We start from the raw sequence: 20604 nt of genomic DNA on the forward strand, positions 1-20604 counted from the left end.
GCTATATGACTAATGTGTCAAAATTATTTTTTTTTTTATCACTAAAAAATATTTAGTCTCAGTACAAGTCTTAGTAATAACCATGCATTTTAATGGCTTTTTATGGGAGAGAAAAAGCTTAATATGAAATATGAGATTTCTCATTGAATTACAGTGTCATTGTTTTGGCAGTAAATAGTGTTTATCCCAAGGGAAATGTAAAAAACAAAATCACACATAAAAGAATATCTCTTCCAGAAAAAGCACTGAAATATGCAATCTAATGTAATGTCATGAATTACTGGTGTTATCATGCACTCGAATGCTAAGTTTGACCAAATTCTCCAGCTTCTGACTGAAAACATGCCAGAAGACGTGTGTTGATTTTCATAGATCTTTACCATGGCTACTTCTGTCAAGTGTGACATCAGTGTAACGTTTAACATCCTCCATTTTCAGGGTTAATTTTCCTGATTTGTGAAACATTCTTGGCAGTTTGGGTGTGAGACACTAAAATACGGGACAAACGGATGGATTTTATATGGAACGCATCTTTGTCCCCTCAAATAACAGACGATTCCATATTATTCGGGGCGATTCCGTATTATACGGTACGGGTGGTAAACCTAGTTCAAATGCAAGTTGTTTTTATTTGTAAATGATGTAATACAGTCAACAGGAATTCAGATTTTATTAACTCTACCCCCTAAACCAGTGTTTCCCAACCCTGTTCCTGGAAGCCCCCCAACCGTGCACATTTTCTACATATCCCTTATCTGACACACCTAATTCAGGTCGTGGAGTCTCTACTAACGTGCTAATGAGTTAAATCAAGTGTGTTTGATTAGAGAGATATCCAAGTGTGCAGTTTTGGGGGGCCTCCTGGAACAGGGTTGGGAACCACTGCCCTCTCCCAAACCTCAACCCTAAACCTGACCGTCAGCAGAGTGAAAATATAATCTTAGATTGAAAATGAAACCTCTGAATCACACTCATCATTGATTATGTGAACGTGATTACTTCCTGTGGGATGAGAACCCATATACTGTACATATCATGGTCATTTTTTCTGAATAATTCTCTGTGATAATTGACAGCATGCAGCAGTTTTATCGAATATTACTCCAATGAAATGTATCTTTGGAAGAGCTCAATTTTTTTGGAGAGGTTCTGAATGTTTTCTAGTTTTTAGCTTGTCGTGTATTAGAAAAAATATATAAAGCTGCTTCTAATAGCTGTAATGGTGAGTTTCTTTGTTCTGAGTTAGTACAATCCTGGAACTTACCAAATATAAACTTATTTGGCATGTTTTGGATTTGTTGATAATAGGGCCTACTTATTCTCTTGTAAATGATTGGATCATATTTTAATGGATTGATCTGGTCTCTTATACCACAACCACAAAAGTACACACAAAAAAGGTCAACAGCTTTGTGAAAATGTAAAATTGGAAGTGGCTGATTTTTGGCCAGAAAGTTGCAAAGTTGAGTATATTTATGCACTGTAAAGGTTTTTAGTGTGAGTTTACAAAACAATTCCTGGCTACTAGTTGCATGACTTTCACCATATATTCACAGTTGTATTTCTTCAATTTATTACAAATAAAAGACAACTGTATACTGTGATTTCACAGTAAACAGGACCAATAAATAACTGTAATGTAGCAGTGCTGAATAGTAGAATTACAATGATCATCTGTATTTTTTTTATCTACATTGTCTGATAATTGTCACTATCATTGAGTTTTGTATGCTGAGTGTTGATATCTCATGTGCCTGACGGACAACTCCTGATAAAAAGTTAATGAGTGATAAAACTAACATTATAAACATCCCTTCCTCATTTCTTATTTTTAAATGATACTTTACTTTCAAATGCATCATATGGTGTAGTTTATACATCATGGGCCAATATAAAGTCATCCACCAAACTGACTATCTCTCCATACATCAGTACAAAACATTGTGTTCTTAAAAACAGTTGCACCAACTGGGAGAAATTTTATTAGAAAATAATAATAAGATAAGGTCCCATCCAAAGGGCACACTAAACACCATATTGGTGACAAAACACAATTTTCCCCATAGTGCAGTGCGATACTCAAATTTATTTTTTCACAGTAATTTTTTGAGTTGGAAAGAAAATGACACAGCCTGCAATGAGTTTACAGTAAAATATTGAAAACAGTATTTAATTGTAAGAAATTACTGTAAAATCTTGGCAATTTTTTACAGTGTGGGAATAGTGAAACTATCCCTTTTCAAACCTTTTTTTTTTTAAATACTTCTAGGAAGTTAAAACAGATGAAAGTGGTGACTGTAAATTAAAACACAACACCAACAAGACAACATCACCCAATTGTAAATTAGAGTCATGACAGAGACCATGGTATGTGTCATACTATCTTAAATCACACATGACAGGTGGCTATACATTTAAAGGAATATTCCGGTTTCAATACAAGTTAAACTCAACAGCATCAACAGCATTTGTGGCATAATATTGATTACAAAACAAATTATAATTTCGACCCATCTCCACGTTTCTTTAAAAAAAAGAGTGCCACAAATGTTGTTGATTGACCTTTACTTGTACTGATCCCAGAATATTACTTATATTTGTATACCACAAATCAATTTCGGAGTGGTGGCGTAGTGGGCTAAAGCACATAACTGTTAATCAGAACTGTTCAGAAGGTCGCTGGTTTGATCCCCATGGCTGCCACCATTATGTCCTTGAGCAAGGCACTTAACTCCAGGTTGCTCCGGGGGGATTGGCCCTGTAATAAGTGCACTGTAAGTCGCTTTGGATAAAAGCGTCTGCCAAATGCATAAATGTAAAATGTAAATTTGATTGATGGTCCAATGGTTTTCCAGATAATCATATCCTATTCAAATGAATATCTGGATACATTTCATTTGAGTCAACTTCCCATCTGAAGAAATCAGCTGGTCATCATATGTTGTGAATGTAGAAAATCATGGTTCACAGCTGTGACATAAAGGCTTTTGGATATGTTCCGCCCAAACTTTCTGTTTTAATAGGAAAATGTAAGGATGTGCATGAATAGTCGTTACTTGGTTAACCATTTGACATGCCTCTACTCTAAATACTAATATCATATTTTGGTTAAACAGAGTTCTGCAACCCGGGTTTCGGTAAGTATAGGGCGAGTTAGGGGCTGTTCACACCTATTTTGCGTGCGTCTGTGCTGTTTTTCAATTGTTTTTCTATGTAAACAAGCGTATGATTGACGTCTTTGACCACTGCACCATATCTTGCTGTTTTTTTCAGCATCTCACGCAGGACCGGCACATTTTTTAGACAGTGTATAAGTTAAAAATAACTTAATGTAAACACATTTATAATCCTTATAAAACACATCTTGTGAAACCAGAGTTCTGTTTCATTAGTTGCGCTGTGTCTACTGTAGCTAGCACAGGTTTCACAAAGACTCAACGTTCTGAAGAAGTTCAGAGTTCAAGAGGACTTTGTGTGACTGTTACACTGTTCAAACATGATTCACCCGGCAAAGTTTCAGCACTTGATAAAGTGGTAAGCCAGTGCAGTGTTTCCCCAAGGAATTTTTTTCAGCAGCAGTGCTGTTGTGCGCACGTTCTCAAGCCCACAACGCCGGACCCATATTAATGCGTGTTGGTCAAAGAATAAATTAAAACTGGGGTGTCAAACTCAATTTCAGCCAAGGCCACATCAAGGTTTATTTGTGCGCTCTAAGGGCCCTTTGAAAATGTGGCACCAGCACCTGCTTTGGTAGCACCCATACAAATAAAATTGTATGCACATTTGACACTACACCAAATTTTTATATGACTAAATTGAAATATTCTGACAGAGTGACCAAGAGTGTCTTCTTTACAGATTCCTTTCATCAGGGTCCTAATAATTAAACTACAGTCATGTCTTGGAATTTAAGAAGACAAACAAAACAATGTACATTTTCCTATAATCAGAGAGCATTACAAGAGAACAAATAGAAAACTGATAGCTTGGTCCATAATTATGACAATGCACCATAGTTCTTCCATAGTATCCATAGATTAACAATGGCATTTGTAATAGATCATGGCATAGGTAAAACCACACATGGCTCCTCATTACCATGATTAGTAACTATGGTTTCTATATGAAGAACTATGACATTTTTGTAATGGAAAAAACAGCAGTCTAAATACATGTAGAAACATTTTCTGCCACAACTACCATAGTTAATATAGTACATTTTTGTAAGTGTTGTGAACTGAGAATTGAAAAGCCTTCCAATTATGTTTTCGCCTGTTTTCTTTATCAATGCCGTTTAGAATGTGGGGGCTGTTTATTTTAAACTAGTTTCATCATCGAGACATAAGAGTTTAGCCAGAGACAATTCTGTACCGCATTCAAACGGGTTTTGCGATCCTCGCCGAACATTTAAAATAGTTTGTTGTTTGGTTGAGACCAGTCCGCGAATTACCGCACCTGCTCTGCCCTCGTGCTGCTGTGATTAAGCCGTGTTGACAATTGACCCGTGTAGCACTGCAAAATGCACCCCAAAACATACAGGTGACAGGGGAAGGCTCATTAATATTCACATGGAAAGCGCTAACTGATTGTTCAGTGAAACATTGCAATCCCCTGCCATCCTACATTTCAGAAATGAGCTTATGGGCCACAGGAAATTAAGAGAGTTTGACACGTGTTGTTATGCGGTGATGTCACTGTGAGTAAGTGCGTGTATTTGTGTGTGTGTGGTGGGGTCCCTTTCGAAGTGTAGAAAGCACACAGCTTATTGGGGCTGGCATGCGTTGTGTTGCATCAAGAATATTAAATGAACCATGTGAAATCCCAACAGTGGCACTCATAATTCAGCAGAGGTGCAGTGCTGCTGCAAAATGCATATAGGGGAAACACTGTAGTGTTTTTTCTCCTTTGTTCTGGTGTGCATACTTACAATAAATCAACAAGTGTAATGTTAAACCATTTAAATATCAAAGCATTCCAAAGAGGCTTTAAAATCGCAGCTGGATAATTCTACTCTCATGACAACACTAGCGTTTGCTGTCTCACGGAAATGTGACCCTGTAAACCACATATGAGTTTTGCCGCATAAGTACTTTCTGTTGGTAAAGAATATTATGTTACAGTCAGTGACAGTAAAATAAAAAAAAGTACTTTAATTTGATCATTTATAGATCTTTGTATTGTGCTATTTAAGCTTATAGCTCACTGTGAGTAGTTTTGACACATAGCCTATCTATTGCAATCAATATTCATTATTTCTGACACACAACAAATAAATGAATAACCGTATATGATATCAAAATATTACAAATGGTAATCATGCACATCCCTGGGAACTATGTCAAAACAGGAACGAAGATTTCATGGGGACTTTAAACAGCAATACTTCCTTTGTCAGCCAGTTTCACCAGAAAGACCATGCTGGTCATCCAGCAAGACAAGCACCAAACTAACTAGCATAAACTACCCTGGACCAGCGTGGAAATTCTGGTCTGCTGATCTTTTTCCATACATTATCGTCAACTAAATATTTGTGCAAGAGTGTATGAGAGAACGCTCAGTGTCCAGGCATATAGCTATGTAATGTGAGTGTGCTGTTGAGTTTCAGAGTGTGAGTAGAGTGTGCCTGTGAGGTCAGACTATACGTTGAGTAGGACACTGCAGACCCGAGCATCAGTCCAGCCATGTAAGATACAGTCATGGTGTTCCCTGCAAAAAACAGAGAACTGTTTACCAATGGGATAGAAAAATAACAAACCAGATATCTTTAATATCTCAGTTGTTTATGCAGGACAGCATTGAGGAAAAATGGAAAGTTGAGACTTTTGCTTAGTGGGATACTTCTTTTTTTTTTTTTACTCACCCTCATGCCAACCCAGATGTGTATGACTTTCTTTTTTCTGCTCAAAAGATTTTTAGAAGAATATCTCAGCTCTGTAGGTCCATACAATGCAAGCGAATGGTGGCCATAATTTTGAAGAATTAAAAAGCACATAAAGACATAAAAGTAATGCATAAAATATCTCTGGTTACAACTGTAAACTTGGTTCCCTGTAAAGAAGGGAACAAGACATTGCTATGGGGAAAGGTACTTTCCTCCAGGACCTGGTTGAAACCCTTGTACAATAATGGCAATTTTCCAATTGGCAATGGTGTTTGAGCCCTGCCCCTTCAGGTGCAAACTTGGCCTCGTTTGTCTGAAGTAGTAGTGTGGCCAGCTTTCGTAATGTCTCTCAGGGAATCAAGGTTACATACGTAACGGAGATGTTCCCTTTAGATTCAGTTCACTTCGACATTGCTATGGGAATCGAGCTTGCTACGACATCCTGCCGCACTATGTGATATTATACTCCCTGAGAAAAAACACTTAATTATAGATATGTATAAAGAGTCATTGCCTGCAGGCAAAACATATTTTAAGCATATATATATATATATATATATATATATATATATATATATATATATATATATATATATATATATATATATATATATATATATATATATTAGGGCTGTCAATCGATTAAAATTTGTAATCGAATTAATTACATGGTGTCCTGATAAATTAATCGCTATTAAATCGCATATACAAATATTTGCTGAGAAAGCAGTAACAATAACTCAATATGTAAAAAAATGTATTTATATCAATATTATTATACATAGTTATCTTTAAATATTTAAAAATTATATATATATATATATATATATATATATATATATATATATATATATATATATATATATATATATATATTCAGATAATTAAAATGCTTTACGTTCCTGCAGCAGAAGAGTTAATCATTGATAAGGCCATAAAAAAGCAGCTTTAGAATACAATGTATTGTTTACTACCATATTTTTGATCATAAGTCAATCATTGGCATATAATTCACAGCAATCCATTTCACAAGTGAATTTGTCAATCAGTTGGCGATTTATTATGAGGGCTTGTTTAAGGGTCCGTCAATTTATACCTACGTCAGATGTCTCGGGTGTGTTGCGTCATAAACATAAAATGTTTAGGTCACTGTGTCAAGTTAAATATAGTTTAGTACTCACTCTTTAAACACATCTTGAGATCCCTTAGATCGCAATTGCGCTCCTTCAAGTGTTTTGAACGCAAGAATTTAACGTATGTTTGTGGATCGAGTAGTGACAACTGCCTACTGAAGTGTTTTCTTCACTGTATAAATTGTGCATTGATCATACTGCTGAAATTTTACTTACTGCCCTCTGGAGTAAACAGGTGGTACTACAAGCTTGCATTTCTCAGGAATCTTCCTTATTATGGTCTGTTGGCATGCGATTAAATGCGTTATTTCTTTTTAACACGTTATTTTTTGTAAAATTAATCGCACTGAATTAACGTGTTAAATCGACATCCCTAATATATATATATATATATATATATATATATATATATATATATATATATATATATATAGTCATGGTTCTGGTAAACCCAAAGGTTTGTTTTGTTTGTTTTGTCATTTTCTCTCCCTCGTGTTTTGCAGGCCCGCTCGACTGGCATGATCGGCGGGAACGTTCAATATTCTCAGGGTGGCCCCGATCATGCCACTGATTGCTTGTCGAGCAACACCTGTTCAAGCCTGATTGCACTCCCTACATATGCCCTCGTGTATCTCTGTTTCTTTGCCAGATTATTAGGCTAAATTGAGTACTAACCTCACTCTCCTTGTCTAGCTGGTCCTGTCTTGTCACTCTATTGGTTTGCCTGCATTGTTTGAGTTGTGGTTTGCCTTCCAGTCTTTGCTGAGTTCAGCCTGGCAATCCACAAAGTATTCTGCTCTATGCCCGCATGCCGGGGATCTACACTTCTGTTGTTGCTCGCATTGTTCACTGGACATCTCTCTCATCGCCAAGCTTCTACGGAGGATACTGCCAAGCTCCTCCTGACTTCCACGATGCACACACTTCACTGACGATCACAGTACTCTCTACTCTGCACTGTGCGCATAACTGACTTTATTAATAGATATTTTTGGAACTGTTACCTCTGCTCCTGGGGTAGCATTACGCATTACAGAATAATCTGGCCACAACATGGACCCAATGGAGGATTCCACTCTTCATTCTGCCCTTTCTCAGCAGTGAGTTCTGCTGGGACATCAGCAAGACCAGATCGCTTCCACTAACCAGGCTTTGGAGGTGATGGCCTCACATCTCACCGGTCTCACCTCCTAAGTGCAACAGTTCCACCCATCTCCGACTCTTGAATCTCTGCGGGAGGTTTCCTCACCAGCCTCCAAGACGCCTGTGTATTCTGGATGCTTTGAAGCCCACATTCTGTATCCTACCCTGTATTCAGGTGAGGCTGAATCCTGCAGCACATGTAAGGATTTTGTCTGGACTCAAGGAGATTGATGGGTTGCGTATTACATGATAAAGTTTCACACTTTTGCTGCTTCTTGTGAATGGAATGTTCATGCTATGAGAGATGAGATTTATTAATTGGATTATTAAGTGGTTGGACTCCACGCTTCATCGATTTGGTGGATTTGGCTATTCGAGTCGATCAATGCCATCACCACTGACACCGCTTTCCCCCGCTCTGCCCCACCAGCCTACTCTCCTGAACCTCGACCTGATCATGAACCCATGTAAGTCACCAGGAATAAAATCTCCAGTAAGGAGATTGAGAGGCGGTGCTGCTTGTTTTTTGCAAAAAAAATGTCTCATAGCCTGAGACTGCTTCTGTGGAGCTAAGAATCGCCCTGAAAAGCCCTCCACGGCATTGCCAAAGAGGCCCTCAATTGATACTGGAGTGTCAAGGAGAGCAGCTTTTTTGCATCATGCATATCCATGAGTGTGAGCCATATATGGCAATTCAGGACTACAAAATTACACATTGCCTTCCCGATGACGTGTGCGGTAGCCTTCGGAGTGCATAGTGCCAAGTCTGTCGTGGTGCAAAGCTCCTTAAAAACTGCTGGATCAAGGCCTTGCTCATCTAAATCCTTGAGGAGCTTGGCTTGGAAGACTTGCAGCACCACCATGCTATGCAGTGCAGATCCAGCTTGGCCCGCCACTATAAATGCCTTTCAGCCAGTGTGGACATCAGTCGACATGGTTTGGATGGATGTGTGGGGTGGGATTTACATCCCATGGATAGGGCGCATGCCAGGTCTTTGTGAGCTCTTTATGGAGCTCTGGGAAGAGTGTGTCTTCGGCTGCAGTCTGCTGATGGTGGCTGGACAGCAAGAACCATTGTTCCAAGCAGGATTTCTCCAGCTCTTAGAAGCAGACCACTCTAATCCGAGCTCTTCGACCACCTTTGGGAGGATGCGAAGAAGCTCCTTATCGGTGATCTCCTTATCGGTGATCACACTCGGCGGGGGAAGGAGTGGTGAATTCTCCCATGGACCACTCACCTGAGGCTGTGATGATATGGTGTCATCCCTATCATCAGTGCTGCCAAATGTGATTAGACCATGTGCTCCAACTGAGGGCCAGAAGTAATTTGTAATGCAGCGGTGACGCCACTGTGTCTGATGCTCGGAAGGCTTGCAGGGCTTGTGACGGCACGAGGTATTCCTCTAAATCATCACATCTCCACCTCATGGCCCCGCCGTACCTCCTCATGTGAAGTGGCGAAGCTAGGGGGTGGCCAGGGGTGGGCGTAGCCACCATGGACCAAAGCCTGGCCACCCCATAGGCCACCCCACTCACAATTGCTATTTTAGTCATTTTTTTGGTAATTATTTTGCACAATTTAGTTCTTTAGAGGTGAAATCATCTCTGTAAAAATGTACAAACTTAACATGTGCGCACACCAAGGTCGCCAAAACTCTCCATCCCAGGTGTCATTGTAAACACCCCTGCCCCCACAGTCCGACGATATAAAAATGCAGCCCCAACATTTCTGTTTTTCACATCCAGGGCACGAAGCTCCCGTTCCACCACATCCCAAAGATGCTCTATTGGGTTGAGATCTGGTGACTGTGGGGGCCATTTTAGTACAGTGAACTCATTGTCATGTTCAAGAAACCAATTTGAAATGATTCAAGCTTTGTGACATGGTGCATTATCCTGCTGGAAGTAGCCATCAGAGGATGGGTACATGGTGGCCATAAAGGGATGGAAATGGTCAGAAACAATGCTCAGGTAGGCCGTGGCATTTAAACGATGCCCAATTGGCACTAAGGGGCCTAAAGTGTGCCAAGAAAACATCCCCCACACCATTACACCACCACCACCAGCCTGCACAGTGGTAACAAGGCATGATGGATCCATGTTCTCATTCTGTTTACTCCAAATTCTGACTCTACCATCTGAATGTCTCAACAGAAATCGAGACTCATCAGACCAGGCAACATTTTTCCAGTCTTCAACTGTCCAATTTTGGTGAGCTCTTGCAAATTGTAGCCTCTTTTTCCTATTTGTAGTGGAGATGAGTGGTACCCGGTGGGGTCTTCTGCTGTTGTAGCTCATCCGCCTCAAGGTTGTGCGTGTTGTGGCTTCACAAATGCTTTGCTGCATACCTCGGTTGTAACGAGTGGTTATTTCAGGCAAAGTTGCTCTTCTATCAGCTTGAATCAGTCAGCCCATTCTCCTCTGACCTCTAGCATCAACAAGGCATTTTCGCCCACAGGACTGCCTCATACTGAATGTTTTTCCCTTTTCACACCATTCTTTGTAAACCCTAGAAATGGTTGTGCGTGAAAATCCCAGTAACTGAGCAGATTGTGAAATACTCAGACTGGCCCGTCTGGCACCAACAACCATGCCACGCTCAAAATTGCTTAAATCACCTTTCTTTCCCATTATGACATTCAGTTTGGAGTTCAGGAGATTGTCTTGACCAGGACCACACCCCTAAATGCATTGAAGCAACTGCCATGTGATTGGTTGATTAGATAATTGCATTAATGAGAAATTGAACAGGTGTTCCTAATAATCCTTTAGGTGAGTGTATATAAGCCATATTTGCGCCTGATGGGGCAGTACTCAAACACCATTGCCAATCGGAAGATTGACGTTATTGTACAAGGGTTTCAACCAGGTCCTGGAGGGAAGTACCTTTCCCCATAGCAATGTCGAAGTGAACTGAATCGAAAGGGAACTCCAGTGGATAAATCCATATCTTCATAAGCGATAAGATGGTTGTGGGAAATTATATTTAAGTAGTTTTTTTTACTATAAATCTCCACTTTCAGGTGAATGGACCCCTAAGTTCTGGCCACCATTCACTTGCATTGTATGGACCTACAGAGCTGAAATATTCTTCTAAAAATCTTTGTTTGTGTTTAGCAGAAGAAAGTAAATTATATGAAAATTTTCATTTTTGGTAAACTATCACTTTAAGTCTCCTGCTTTGCACATTTTTTACTCTGAGAGAATGATGGAATGCAAACACATTTTATAACTATATATTACCAGGGTTTAACAGGGAACACAACTTTTAATAAATCATTTTCCAAGACTTTTCTATTCAGTCCTGATTAATTCAAAAACATTTTTGAACACACTCTCAAAGACCAATTTCTTGCTAAATACTTTTCAGCTGAACGTAACTAGGCCACCAATAAACTATACATAAACTATAAATATATACTATTCAATTATAGAAATGTTTATGACTTCTTAAGATTTACTTTTTAAGACATTTTAATATGAATTTCCAGGTATGGAAATTAACATTTTGAAATGCCTTAATATTTCCAGGTTTTCCATGATTTTAGGATCCCTGTTAATATGTGTTTGATTGCCATACTCACCCGCTACTTCTCGCTGTTGCAGTTGCACTTTGCCAGCTGCCTGTATCATCGGCACTGAGCCCAGGTATCCATTACTGATGCCCAGCAGCAAAGACAGGCAGCAGGGCCAGATGGGGTGAATCAGCATGGGGTGTTGCACAGGCGACACACACATCACAAACAGGGGCAGGAAGAGAACGCGCAAACAGGAACACACCAGCAGCTGCACACCACCACACTCATAAGGACACGCTGCCAAGATCTTTAGATAGAGAAAGAGCTTTGATACAATTAGACTATTATTATTTTTGTAATAATTTTACAAATCATTTAAAATAAATGAGTGGATGGGAAGGTAATAATTTTTCTATGTATTTGACCAATTGCAATTTGTTTTCTGTCTGTGAAATAATCTGAAAAATATAATTTTTGGATGGACTCAAATTTTGATATTATCTTCTGTTTTCTTCACAACTGTTATTTTGAAATTGTTTTCTGCAGCACTTTAATATTGTGGTATCATCTACCCTTAAATGGCACATAAAAACTAAATTAATTGTGCTTGGTCACTTTACATAGAGATTAAAAAATATTTTAATTTCACCTTGCCCACAAAGTCTGCTATGTTGAACAGAGCCATGGTGAGAATAGGCAGCCATTCGCCCAGTGTATCGTTATGTAACTCTGACTCCAAACCAGGAAACAGGCACATTGTAACAAAATATGTCATTGAGATTGACAGCATATAGGGCCAGATCAATCTGGCAACAGCACACCTCCGACCCAGCAGCTCTGGAAAACAAACTTTATCTTAGGAAATGCCAGTATTTAACAGATGTTAAAGTAGAGAAGTATGAAATCAATAAAAAAACTAGAAGTTGTTAAAATGTTCAATGTTAAAAAGATAAGAGGATTTTGTAATTTGTATATACAACAGAAATAAAAATGTTTTTAGCAATTCAAATTAAAAAGTATAACTCACCCTTTACACTGATCCATGTCCTTCTGGTGTCTGGTTTAGGGACATCAAATCTGACATATATTCCATCTCCATTGGAACTAGTACTCAAATTAACTGCATCAGCCTCATCAACTGTGCTTAATGTCATTCCATCCTAATTTGTAGAATTGAGTCAAAGACAATCATCATTGAGCATATCATCCTTTAACAATGATTGCGTAACAAAACCTAGTGATCTCTCTTACTGACTACTGCTCTTATGGGCACTTTGTCTAACAGAGTCTTTTTTGTTTGAAACAATTATGTTTTTTTTCCTTCTTCATTAGGGGTTTGTGTGATGTTTTGCCCAAAATTAGCACAATTTCAATCATTTCTATTTGGAATATTGGGATGACATGTCACTGTCTACCCCAAAAGGCTAAGTAGAGTGCTCACTAGGTTTTCAGACACAGCCTATTTTATTCCATATTTTAATAACATCATTACAGATAAAGTGTAGCCACAAACACCTATAACCTATAAATAACAATCAAAGGGCAGAAAGTGCTTTCCTCAGAATCCGAAATGAAACTTTTTGCACATCACAACTCACAATATGCCCTCGAAAAGTCCCCAAAATTAAAATATCAATCAACATTTCTAAATTTCTTTGAATTTTTACCTCTTCGTCTGCACTGCTGTCATAATATATCTGATAGTCGCTGTGCTTTTGGGTTGAAGCATGATTAATCTGTCCTTTGAACCAGGTATGGCGAACTCGGTCGGTGTGATATCGGACGAAGTGGGTTTGCCGCACCACCACATGTAACAGAAAACAGAGCGTCTCTATTGAGATAGAGAACAGGAAGAAGATGATGGTGTTGCTCTTCTCGTTCTCCACCAACAGCTTTGTAAAAATGCGACTCAGAGAAACGATTACTCCTGCAGTGCCTGAAACAACCACAATCAAAAACTATATTAACTGCAATACAAACAAAAATGAACATAATATGATTAGAAAATGGGTGAATCTGACTAAACTTATCAAGTGCATGACTGGGTCATATCTCACCCTAAACAGAGTAAATCACTCGCAAATGTGAGTAAATTTCGCACTTTGTGACCAAAAAACATCTGTTATTAGAGTAGTGTAGTGTCGAAGCATCAAGGCCCTTTAACTGAATAAAAAGCAGTTGATTAAGAAGCTGGATTCAGCCTCGTCTTTCCCTGCATGCTGTCTCATGAGCTTGCAGGAAAAAGCACTTGTGTCTCATTTAGTTGAACTCATGAAGCATTTTAGGAAACTGCACTGTGGAGGTCACAAGAGCTGCTCTCTTGAGAGCGTGTGAAGATGAACCACTTCTCTGATGTGCACGCCGTCTACAGAGGCTTGCGCCAAACTCCCGCAAAAATATAAACAAGGTATAAACGTATACATTTTGTGAACACAAAGCTCTCCAGTTTCACTTAACGGCCATGTAATGGTAAATGTCTGTGGTCATTGTGGGTTTATTCACGCAGTGTTTATAACACACAGTGAGACAGAGGATATGACCTGCTCTATTTCTGTGGAGATGATAAAATGCAAGAAACAGAATCTCAAAGTCTTCCTTCACGAGAAATAAGGGCATGTGAGTTAATCAGAGAGCCTTAAAATAATGTGTGAAAGTGAAGAATTTAAGGCAGAAATATATTACTATTGCATTATATAATATAATACACGTATAATATAATAGCTATACAGGTTGGTTGGGTTACAAAAGAAGCAAAAGAAAACAAAACATTGAAAAAGTCCAATGGATCAAAAGTAAATCGGACAAATAAGAGAGATATATTTTAGTTATTTAGACATATTTTGATAATTAAAATATTATTTTAATTATTTTAAATTTTATAATTTTATATTTGACTGTTATTCATACGTTTTTGAAGTCTGAAAAGGAAATCATATACCCTTATTATATTATTTGACCCAAGCTAAATTTGTAAAAATGACTTTGTTGTGTGCATGAAACACACATAGTGAGTTTGTATAGTAATTAATCATCATATTCGTGAAACACCTAAAACAGACAATTAATCATCATAGCCCTAAAAATTATTCATCATTATTGCAATTATTTGTTTGACAATTAATTGTCAGGCAAATTTCAAAATCATGACCCCTAATTTTCATTATTAGGTCCCTACATTGTGAATTGATATAAATTTGTAAGAAATTTCAAAAAGTGACAACAGATTGTATAATTATTAAATATGCGATTTCATGACATTATATAAATTGATAGAATGTGAAATTATTATATAATGTATAAAGAAAATTAAGCCTATTTTTAGGACAATTTGTATTATTTGTATGATGAATAAGCACATTTCCTCAAACATTTCTAATTATAGTAATGTAAAATAATATTATTTGCATTATTCTAATGCAAAAATATATATTATTTATATAGTAAAATAGCTATACAACATGGTAGTATTTGTTGTACTGCCTTTAATTTATAAAAGTGACCTTTTACTGAAATTCAATAAACTAACTGATTTTGGGGAGGATGATTATGTTTTAATGTGATTCACCCATTTATTGTAAGAAGAAATAAGCAAAATGGGAGGGGTTTTATAATATAATATAATATAATTATTATTGCTTTGATGGTGCAGATGAAGGTTTGGCTCACTCTCTCCAGTCATCATGCCCTGTGTGTACTTCTTGGGCAGCATCCCTGTGTATCCATAGAAACTGGACTGCTGCACTGCACAGATCAAAAGGAAAATCAGCACAGTTTCGATCACTACAACTCAATGTGCTAGAATAGAGGCATGTATGTTTGTTTGTACAGTATATATTTACCTGTGCATCCAAATGCAACAATGGCCACTGCGATCAGAGTAAGAGCATATGACTGCTGAGTGTCAAACAGCTCCAACCAAATGTCGCATACGCTCACAAACACCAGAGGTCCCAATGCGAAGAGATATCCTACATACAGTACAGTACACATCAAACAGAGAACCCAATGTAAAAATAACTTACAAACAAACATCCACATTCACACAAACGTTTATTCAACTTACCTACACAGATGCGAGTGTGTAAGCTCACTCTCTCCACTAGTATGTTGTTCACAATGACAGCACCAAGCGCCACCAATATATATGTTAAACTCATGTCGAACACAATAGAGGTGCCTGAAAATGGAAGAGAGGGGTATTAACAACAATACCTTTTGAGTAGTATGCCTAGATCTCAAACACCATGTGCACAGATTTGATTATGTTGTTCCTGTTATAATGATGTACATAAGGTTGTCTGCATCACACCTGTGAATTTGCGGTGGAGGTAGTCCACATCTGTGATAAAGCTATTGTATGGCAGTAGAAAGCCGACACCAGCCAATAACATGGCAAAGTAGATGCCATGATGCCGGTCATCAGGAACAGATTCCTCAGAGCCTGAAATTAAGACAAGGACTGAATTACTGTAATACCACTGTGGGTCTCTGAAACAGAAAAGCAGAGCAGCTTGAGATACACAAGCATCTAACTCTAATTTATAAGACTCACTGAGGTTTATAATTGCATTCATCAATCAGGTATGGGTCTGAATGATAATGTTTATGGTGGTTATGGCCCTGATTAACACAACACATGAAATCTGTGCTGTGAGTATCTCTAACTCACCATGAGCACGGTGAGGTTTCATTGTCTCTGTCCTCTCTTCCTCTGACTGCTGGCTGAAGCTGAAATTGGTGATCACAGCTCTCTCTCTCCCCTGCCGATTCCTGCTCCACTCATCAGGGTACATGCTTGGATGGAGAAACATCAGAATTCTCACTAGGTTACATGAGAAATTCAAACTGTTATAAGGCAGACAAGGACATTAGTTTTTCTTTTTTCTTTTTTTTTTTTAAAAAGGTGAAGGCACCTTCACTTTTGGGAACAGTCGTTTTTGTGATTCCATTTATCCAAATGGTCCCAAGATGAGTGGATAAAGGAAGTCAGTTACACTAACTATAACAACCAAAAAGTGTCCTAAACTGTTTTTATTTTAATCTAAGTTTTGTTAGTATTAGGTACAATAGGTATAATTGATAGGATAGGATAGGACAGGATAAGATAGAGTGCTTTATTGATTCCCTAGGGCAGATTGAGGCATTAGTAAATATAAATCACAGTTAAAGACAAAATATTGGTCCTAGTGGAAATCAATAGGAAATAAAACACAATGCAATAACAAAATATAGTGCAATAAATTACTCAGATAAATGCTTGTAGGCTAGTTGTGCATTAATATCATATACTTGAGGTTGTACCCATTGTTTGATCACAACACACGGCTAAGCACATTTTCTCCACCATTTCTCATTATTGTAATGTAAAAAAAATTGTATTCATATTATTTGAATGCAAAAGATATATTATTTATTTGTTAAGTATTTATATGGTAATTTATTAATTTCTATTTTAAAAAGTAATTGTATAAATGTACTTTTTTACTAAAATACTGTATAATCTCTATAGTACATTGAGAATATAATGAGATACACCATTGAGAATAATTTACAAAAAAACATGAAAACGTAAAATGTGATTTCAGTAATAAGTATATATTTAAATTAAGTTCTTGAAAATGTATGTCACCATGCAAATGCAAAAATCTTAATGGTCCAAAAACAGGTTCTAATTACTTTATGCAAAATAACTGACTTTGGAGAATGATTACCAGAGACATGTTAATGAGGTTCACCCATTTATTGTGAAAATAAGCTAAATGTGAGGGGTTTTCAGTTGAACCAGTGGTAACAAAGGTCCCAAGGTTATTTTAGTTGATGTATGGACTCAATTCCCCTCAAATTCACACAGGTGTCCCAGCAAAGTAACCACCGTTGTAGTTCATCACATTACCTATGACATGTTCCACTAACTATAATAACCAAAGAGTGTCCAAATAGTTTTAAATTTTACTTAAGTTTTATATTTTGAACAGTATACAGGATAGGATAGGATAGGATAGGATAGGATAGGATAGGATAGGATAGGATAGGATAGGATATAGTATGGTACAATGTGGGTAAAGGCACTTTTGATTTTCTCCCAAAACCCAAACAGCAACAAAAACTACCACAGTACTTTCCTTAACACTTGTTTGTCACTGTACACAACAAAATATTCCTGATCCATAAGATCATTGCATGCAATGTCTAAAGTTTGATTTTGAGGTTATTTTATCTAATATTTAATAATTTTTGAAATGTTGCAAATTGATGTAGCTAATGAGAATCCCTGAAATTATCACATTTATTTTAAGAAAAAATACTTATTTGACATTTTCAGTTCTGTTCAAGGTGATTAAATCTGCCGCCATAAAAATGCACCGTTTTTCTTAAGTGGGGGCAAATAAATTTGTTACGAAGAATGTTCAAAGTGGGCTCACATTGACGGATCCAATCACATTGAAGATTAATTTGTTTATAGAATACATAATATGTTATAAAATGTTAAATATGATTGAAAGGAACAGAAATTAGTTAACTCTTTTCTGAAGTGGTTATTTTGAAAAAGTATTACTCTAATTTGTATTCAAAAAAGCATCTTAATGGCTCAAAAGTATTTGACTAAGTTGACCAATTTTGCCCTGTAACTTTTGTCCCTATATTTACACAATATAATTTTAACCTCCCTGGGGCCTTTTTCTTTTAAATTAATTTTATGTAAAAAACAACCAGTTTTTATTTATATCTTTCACACAAATGATGCTGCTCCATTAATATTGAATAAAAATATTTATTTTTACTAACTTGATACACTTTATGGTCAGAAAAAAGTACATTTTCATAAAGGTGTGCCTTTGACCCTGTTCTACCCTATTTTATTGTTCCCCTGGGGCAGATAGAGGCATTAGTACACATTAATCACAGTTAACAAATAAGTATAGGTCCAAGGAGAATCAATGGGAAATAAAACACAAGGCAATAAAAAAAGATATAGTGGAAATATATTTTTATGGAAATCCAATGCAATAGTTTACTAACGATAAATGCTCCTAACATATGCTTGAGATTGTATCTATTGCTTTATTACAATACACTCTGCTATTTTTCAATTGTTATCTAATGCAATGACATTCATACATTTTCAAGAGCCAGAATACATTTTGGGATCATTGTATGTTTATGTCTGCAATATAGGAGAGAAAAAAATCCATCAAGATGTTATAAGAAAACCAAGCATTGCAGTGGCTCCATTTACAACAGCACTCTGAGCATGAGCGCGTTTTTCCCGTCTCTCGTGTACCAGTTGCATTATTACAACATCGTCTGTTTTGAGTTTGAAAGCACGATATGAAACACACTGATGCTTTTCCAATTTGATGGCGCGCGACCACCAGCGAAAAACGCGAGATTCCACAGATGCACAGGGTCAACTGAAAGATCCACCGAGCTATTTTTAGAAATATCGAGCCGTGCGATTATTAACCACGAAGACGACAAATACTGATGAAATATTGTAGGCTTTTAGAAAGGATGCAATTACTTGCCATGATATTGTCTTGTCTTTATTTCTCTATGGAGTCATAAAAGCTGTCACGCTCTCAATATTGTATACAGCTTTAATTGACATATGTGAGTGTTGCGATTGCATAACAGGTCTCTTACCTACCTTACCCCGTGACAAGCCAATGTAATTCACTGGAGTAGTCTTAATAACGATCCATTGTCTTGGTCTCGTTTCAGTGTTATTTGAGGATGCTCAATATCCGCTTCTTCACTCTCCCGGCTCCCGCCCACATGCGCAAGTCACTCTAATTGATCAAGGCAGACCGGGGCTACTTGTCACACTTTTTACTCTAGTTAATATTTCTTAAGGTAGGTTTGTTTTTAAAGGTAAAGTCTTGACTAAAAAAAAAAAAGCTATTGAACATTTACACCATTATTGCCATGGAAAAAAGAAAGCAAACGTTAAAAGCAAAACATGTTGCACACACCGTGTGGGGTAAGTTGTCACAATTGGAACCTGGAAACATGACATAGCCTACCTAAAAACATGTCTGTTCCTAAAAAATAACTACAGGTTATTTCACGAGTGTGGCATAATATTGATTCCAACAAAATGTACTTTGTATTTTGTCTTTTATATTAAAAAATAAAAACGAAAATCTGGGTTCCAGTGAGGCACTTACAATGGAAGTGAATAGGGCCCATTTTTGAACATAAAAGTACTCACTGTTTTAAAAGTATAGCCACAAGACATAAACAATATGCGTGTTAACATGATTTTAATGTTAAAATTTGTTGCCATGAAGTTGTAATGCCGTAAACCCGAAAACGACCGTAAACACGGCGATTTAAACAACTTGACAGCTCAAATAATAAGTAACATAAGTAATGTAATATACGTTTTAACAGAAGAATTAACGTATGTGCTTTTATAAAATCATAAGCATCACATTTCTGCCTCAGTTTAACCCTCCAAAACTTGACTTCATGGACCATTTTCACACGTTCATGAAGCAGACTTCGTGGGTAAATGCAATATGGCCGCTGCCGATGTAGGCTATGTATTTTTACAGTCCAGCATTTATGTTTGGAGACATAAACCGCATCGTCCGTCAATTTATCTGTCATCATAAATTGCAAAAATTGCACACACAAAAAACAGTTAACAAATCTGAGTTGTAATTGGTGAAACTAATACCTGCAAGGGCAACGCAGGATGTGAAGGAGTGGAGAGACCGACGTCTTGCTTCATCCAGCTTCTAACCCTGTCAAACACACACTCTCATGTTGGTTGTGAAGTGTAATCATTCCAATTAAATCATGACAGTACAGCTCAGATTTCAAAGCATTTCACAATTCCACTTGTGAGAGACTGCTGTAAGTCCTCATCTTGAAAATACTGTCCACAGATGTGAGACCTTCCTCGTATAAGTTATCATCTTTG

General features: G+C 37.3%; 1 protein-coding gene across 1 annotated transcript; it reads right to left on the bottom strand.

The window, feature by feature from the left end:
* Window positions 1–1949: 1949 nt before the first annotated feature.
* slc29a4b (asolute carrier family 29 member 4b) lies at window positions 1950–19442 on the bottom strand. Its single transcript, XM_052127047.1, has 11 exons — window positions 19324–19442; window positions 16345–16469; window positions 15985–16116; window positions 15739–15852; window positions 15515–15643; window positions 15342–15416; window positions 13343–13611; window positions 12703–12835; window positions 12325–12512; window positions 11742–11982; window positions 1950–5706 (listed from the first exon to the last, which is right to left on the bottom strand). Exons 2-11 carry the CDS (start codon window positions 16466–16468, stop codon window positions 5555–5557), a joined length of 1557 nt encoding a protein of 518 aa, XP_051983007.1. The 5' UTR covers window position 16469; window positions 19324–19442; the 3' UTR covers window positions 1950–5554.
* Between the last annotated feature and the right edge of the window lie 1162 nt (window positions 19443–20604).

Source organism: Xyrauchen texanus, chromosome 5 (assembly GCF_025860055.1).
Source record: "Xyrauchen texanus isolate HMW12.3.18 chromosome 5, RBS_HiC_50CHRs, whole genome shotgun sequence".
In the NCBI taxonomy this organism is placed as follows: Eukaryota; Metazoa; Chordata; class Actinopteri; order Cypriniformes; family Catostomidae; genus Xyrauchen; species Xyrauchen texanus.

Bases quoted from the DNA above. Each gene is read 5' to 3' on its own strand.
- slc29a4b (XM_052127047.1), bottom strand. From the start codon at position 16,468: ATGTACCCTGATGAGTGGAGCAGGAATCGGCAGGGGAGAGAGAGAGCT. The intron at 15,417-15,514 runs GTAAATATATAC...TGATCTGTGCAG, and splicing joins TGTTGCATTTGGATGCACAG to TGCAGCAGTCCAGTTTCTAT. The intron at 12,836-13,342 runs GTAAAAATTCAA...TCTACAAATTAG, and splicing joins ACAGCAGTGCAGACGAAGAG to GATGGAATGACATTAAGCAC.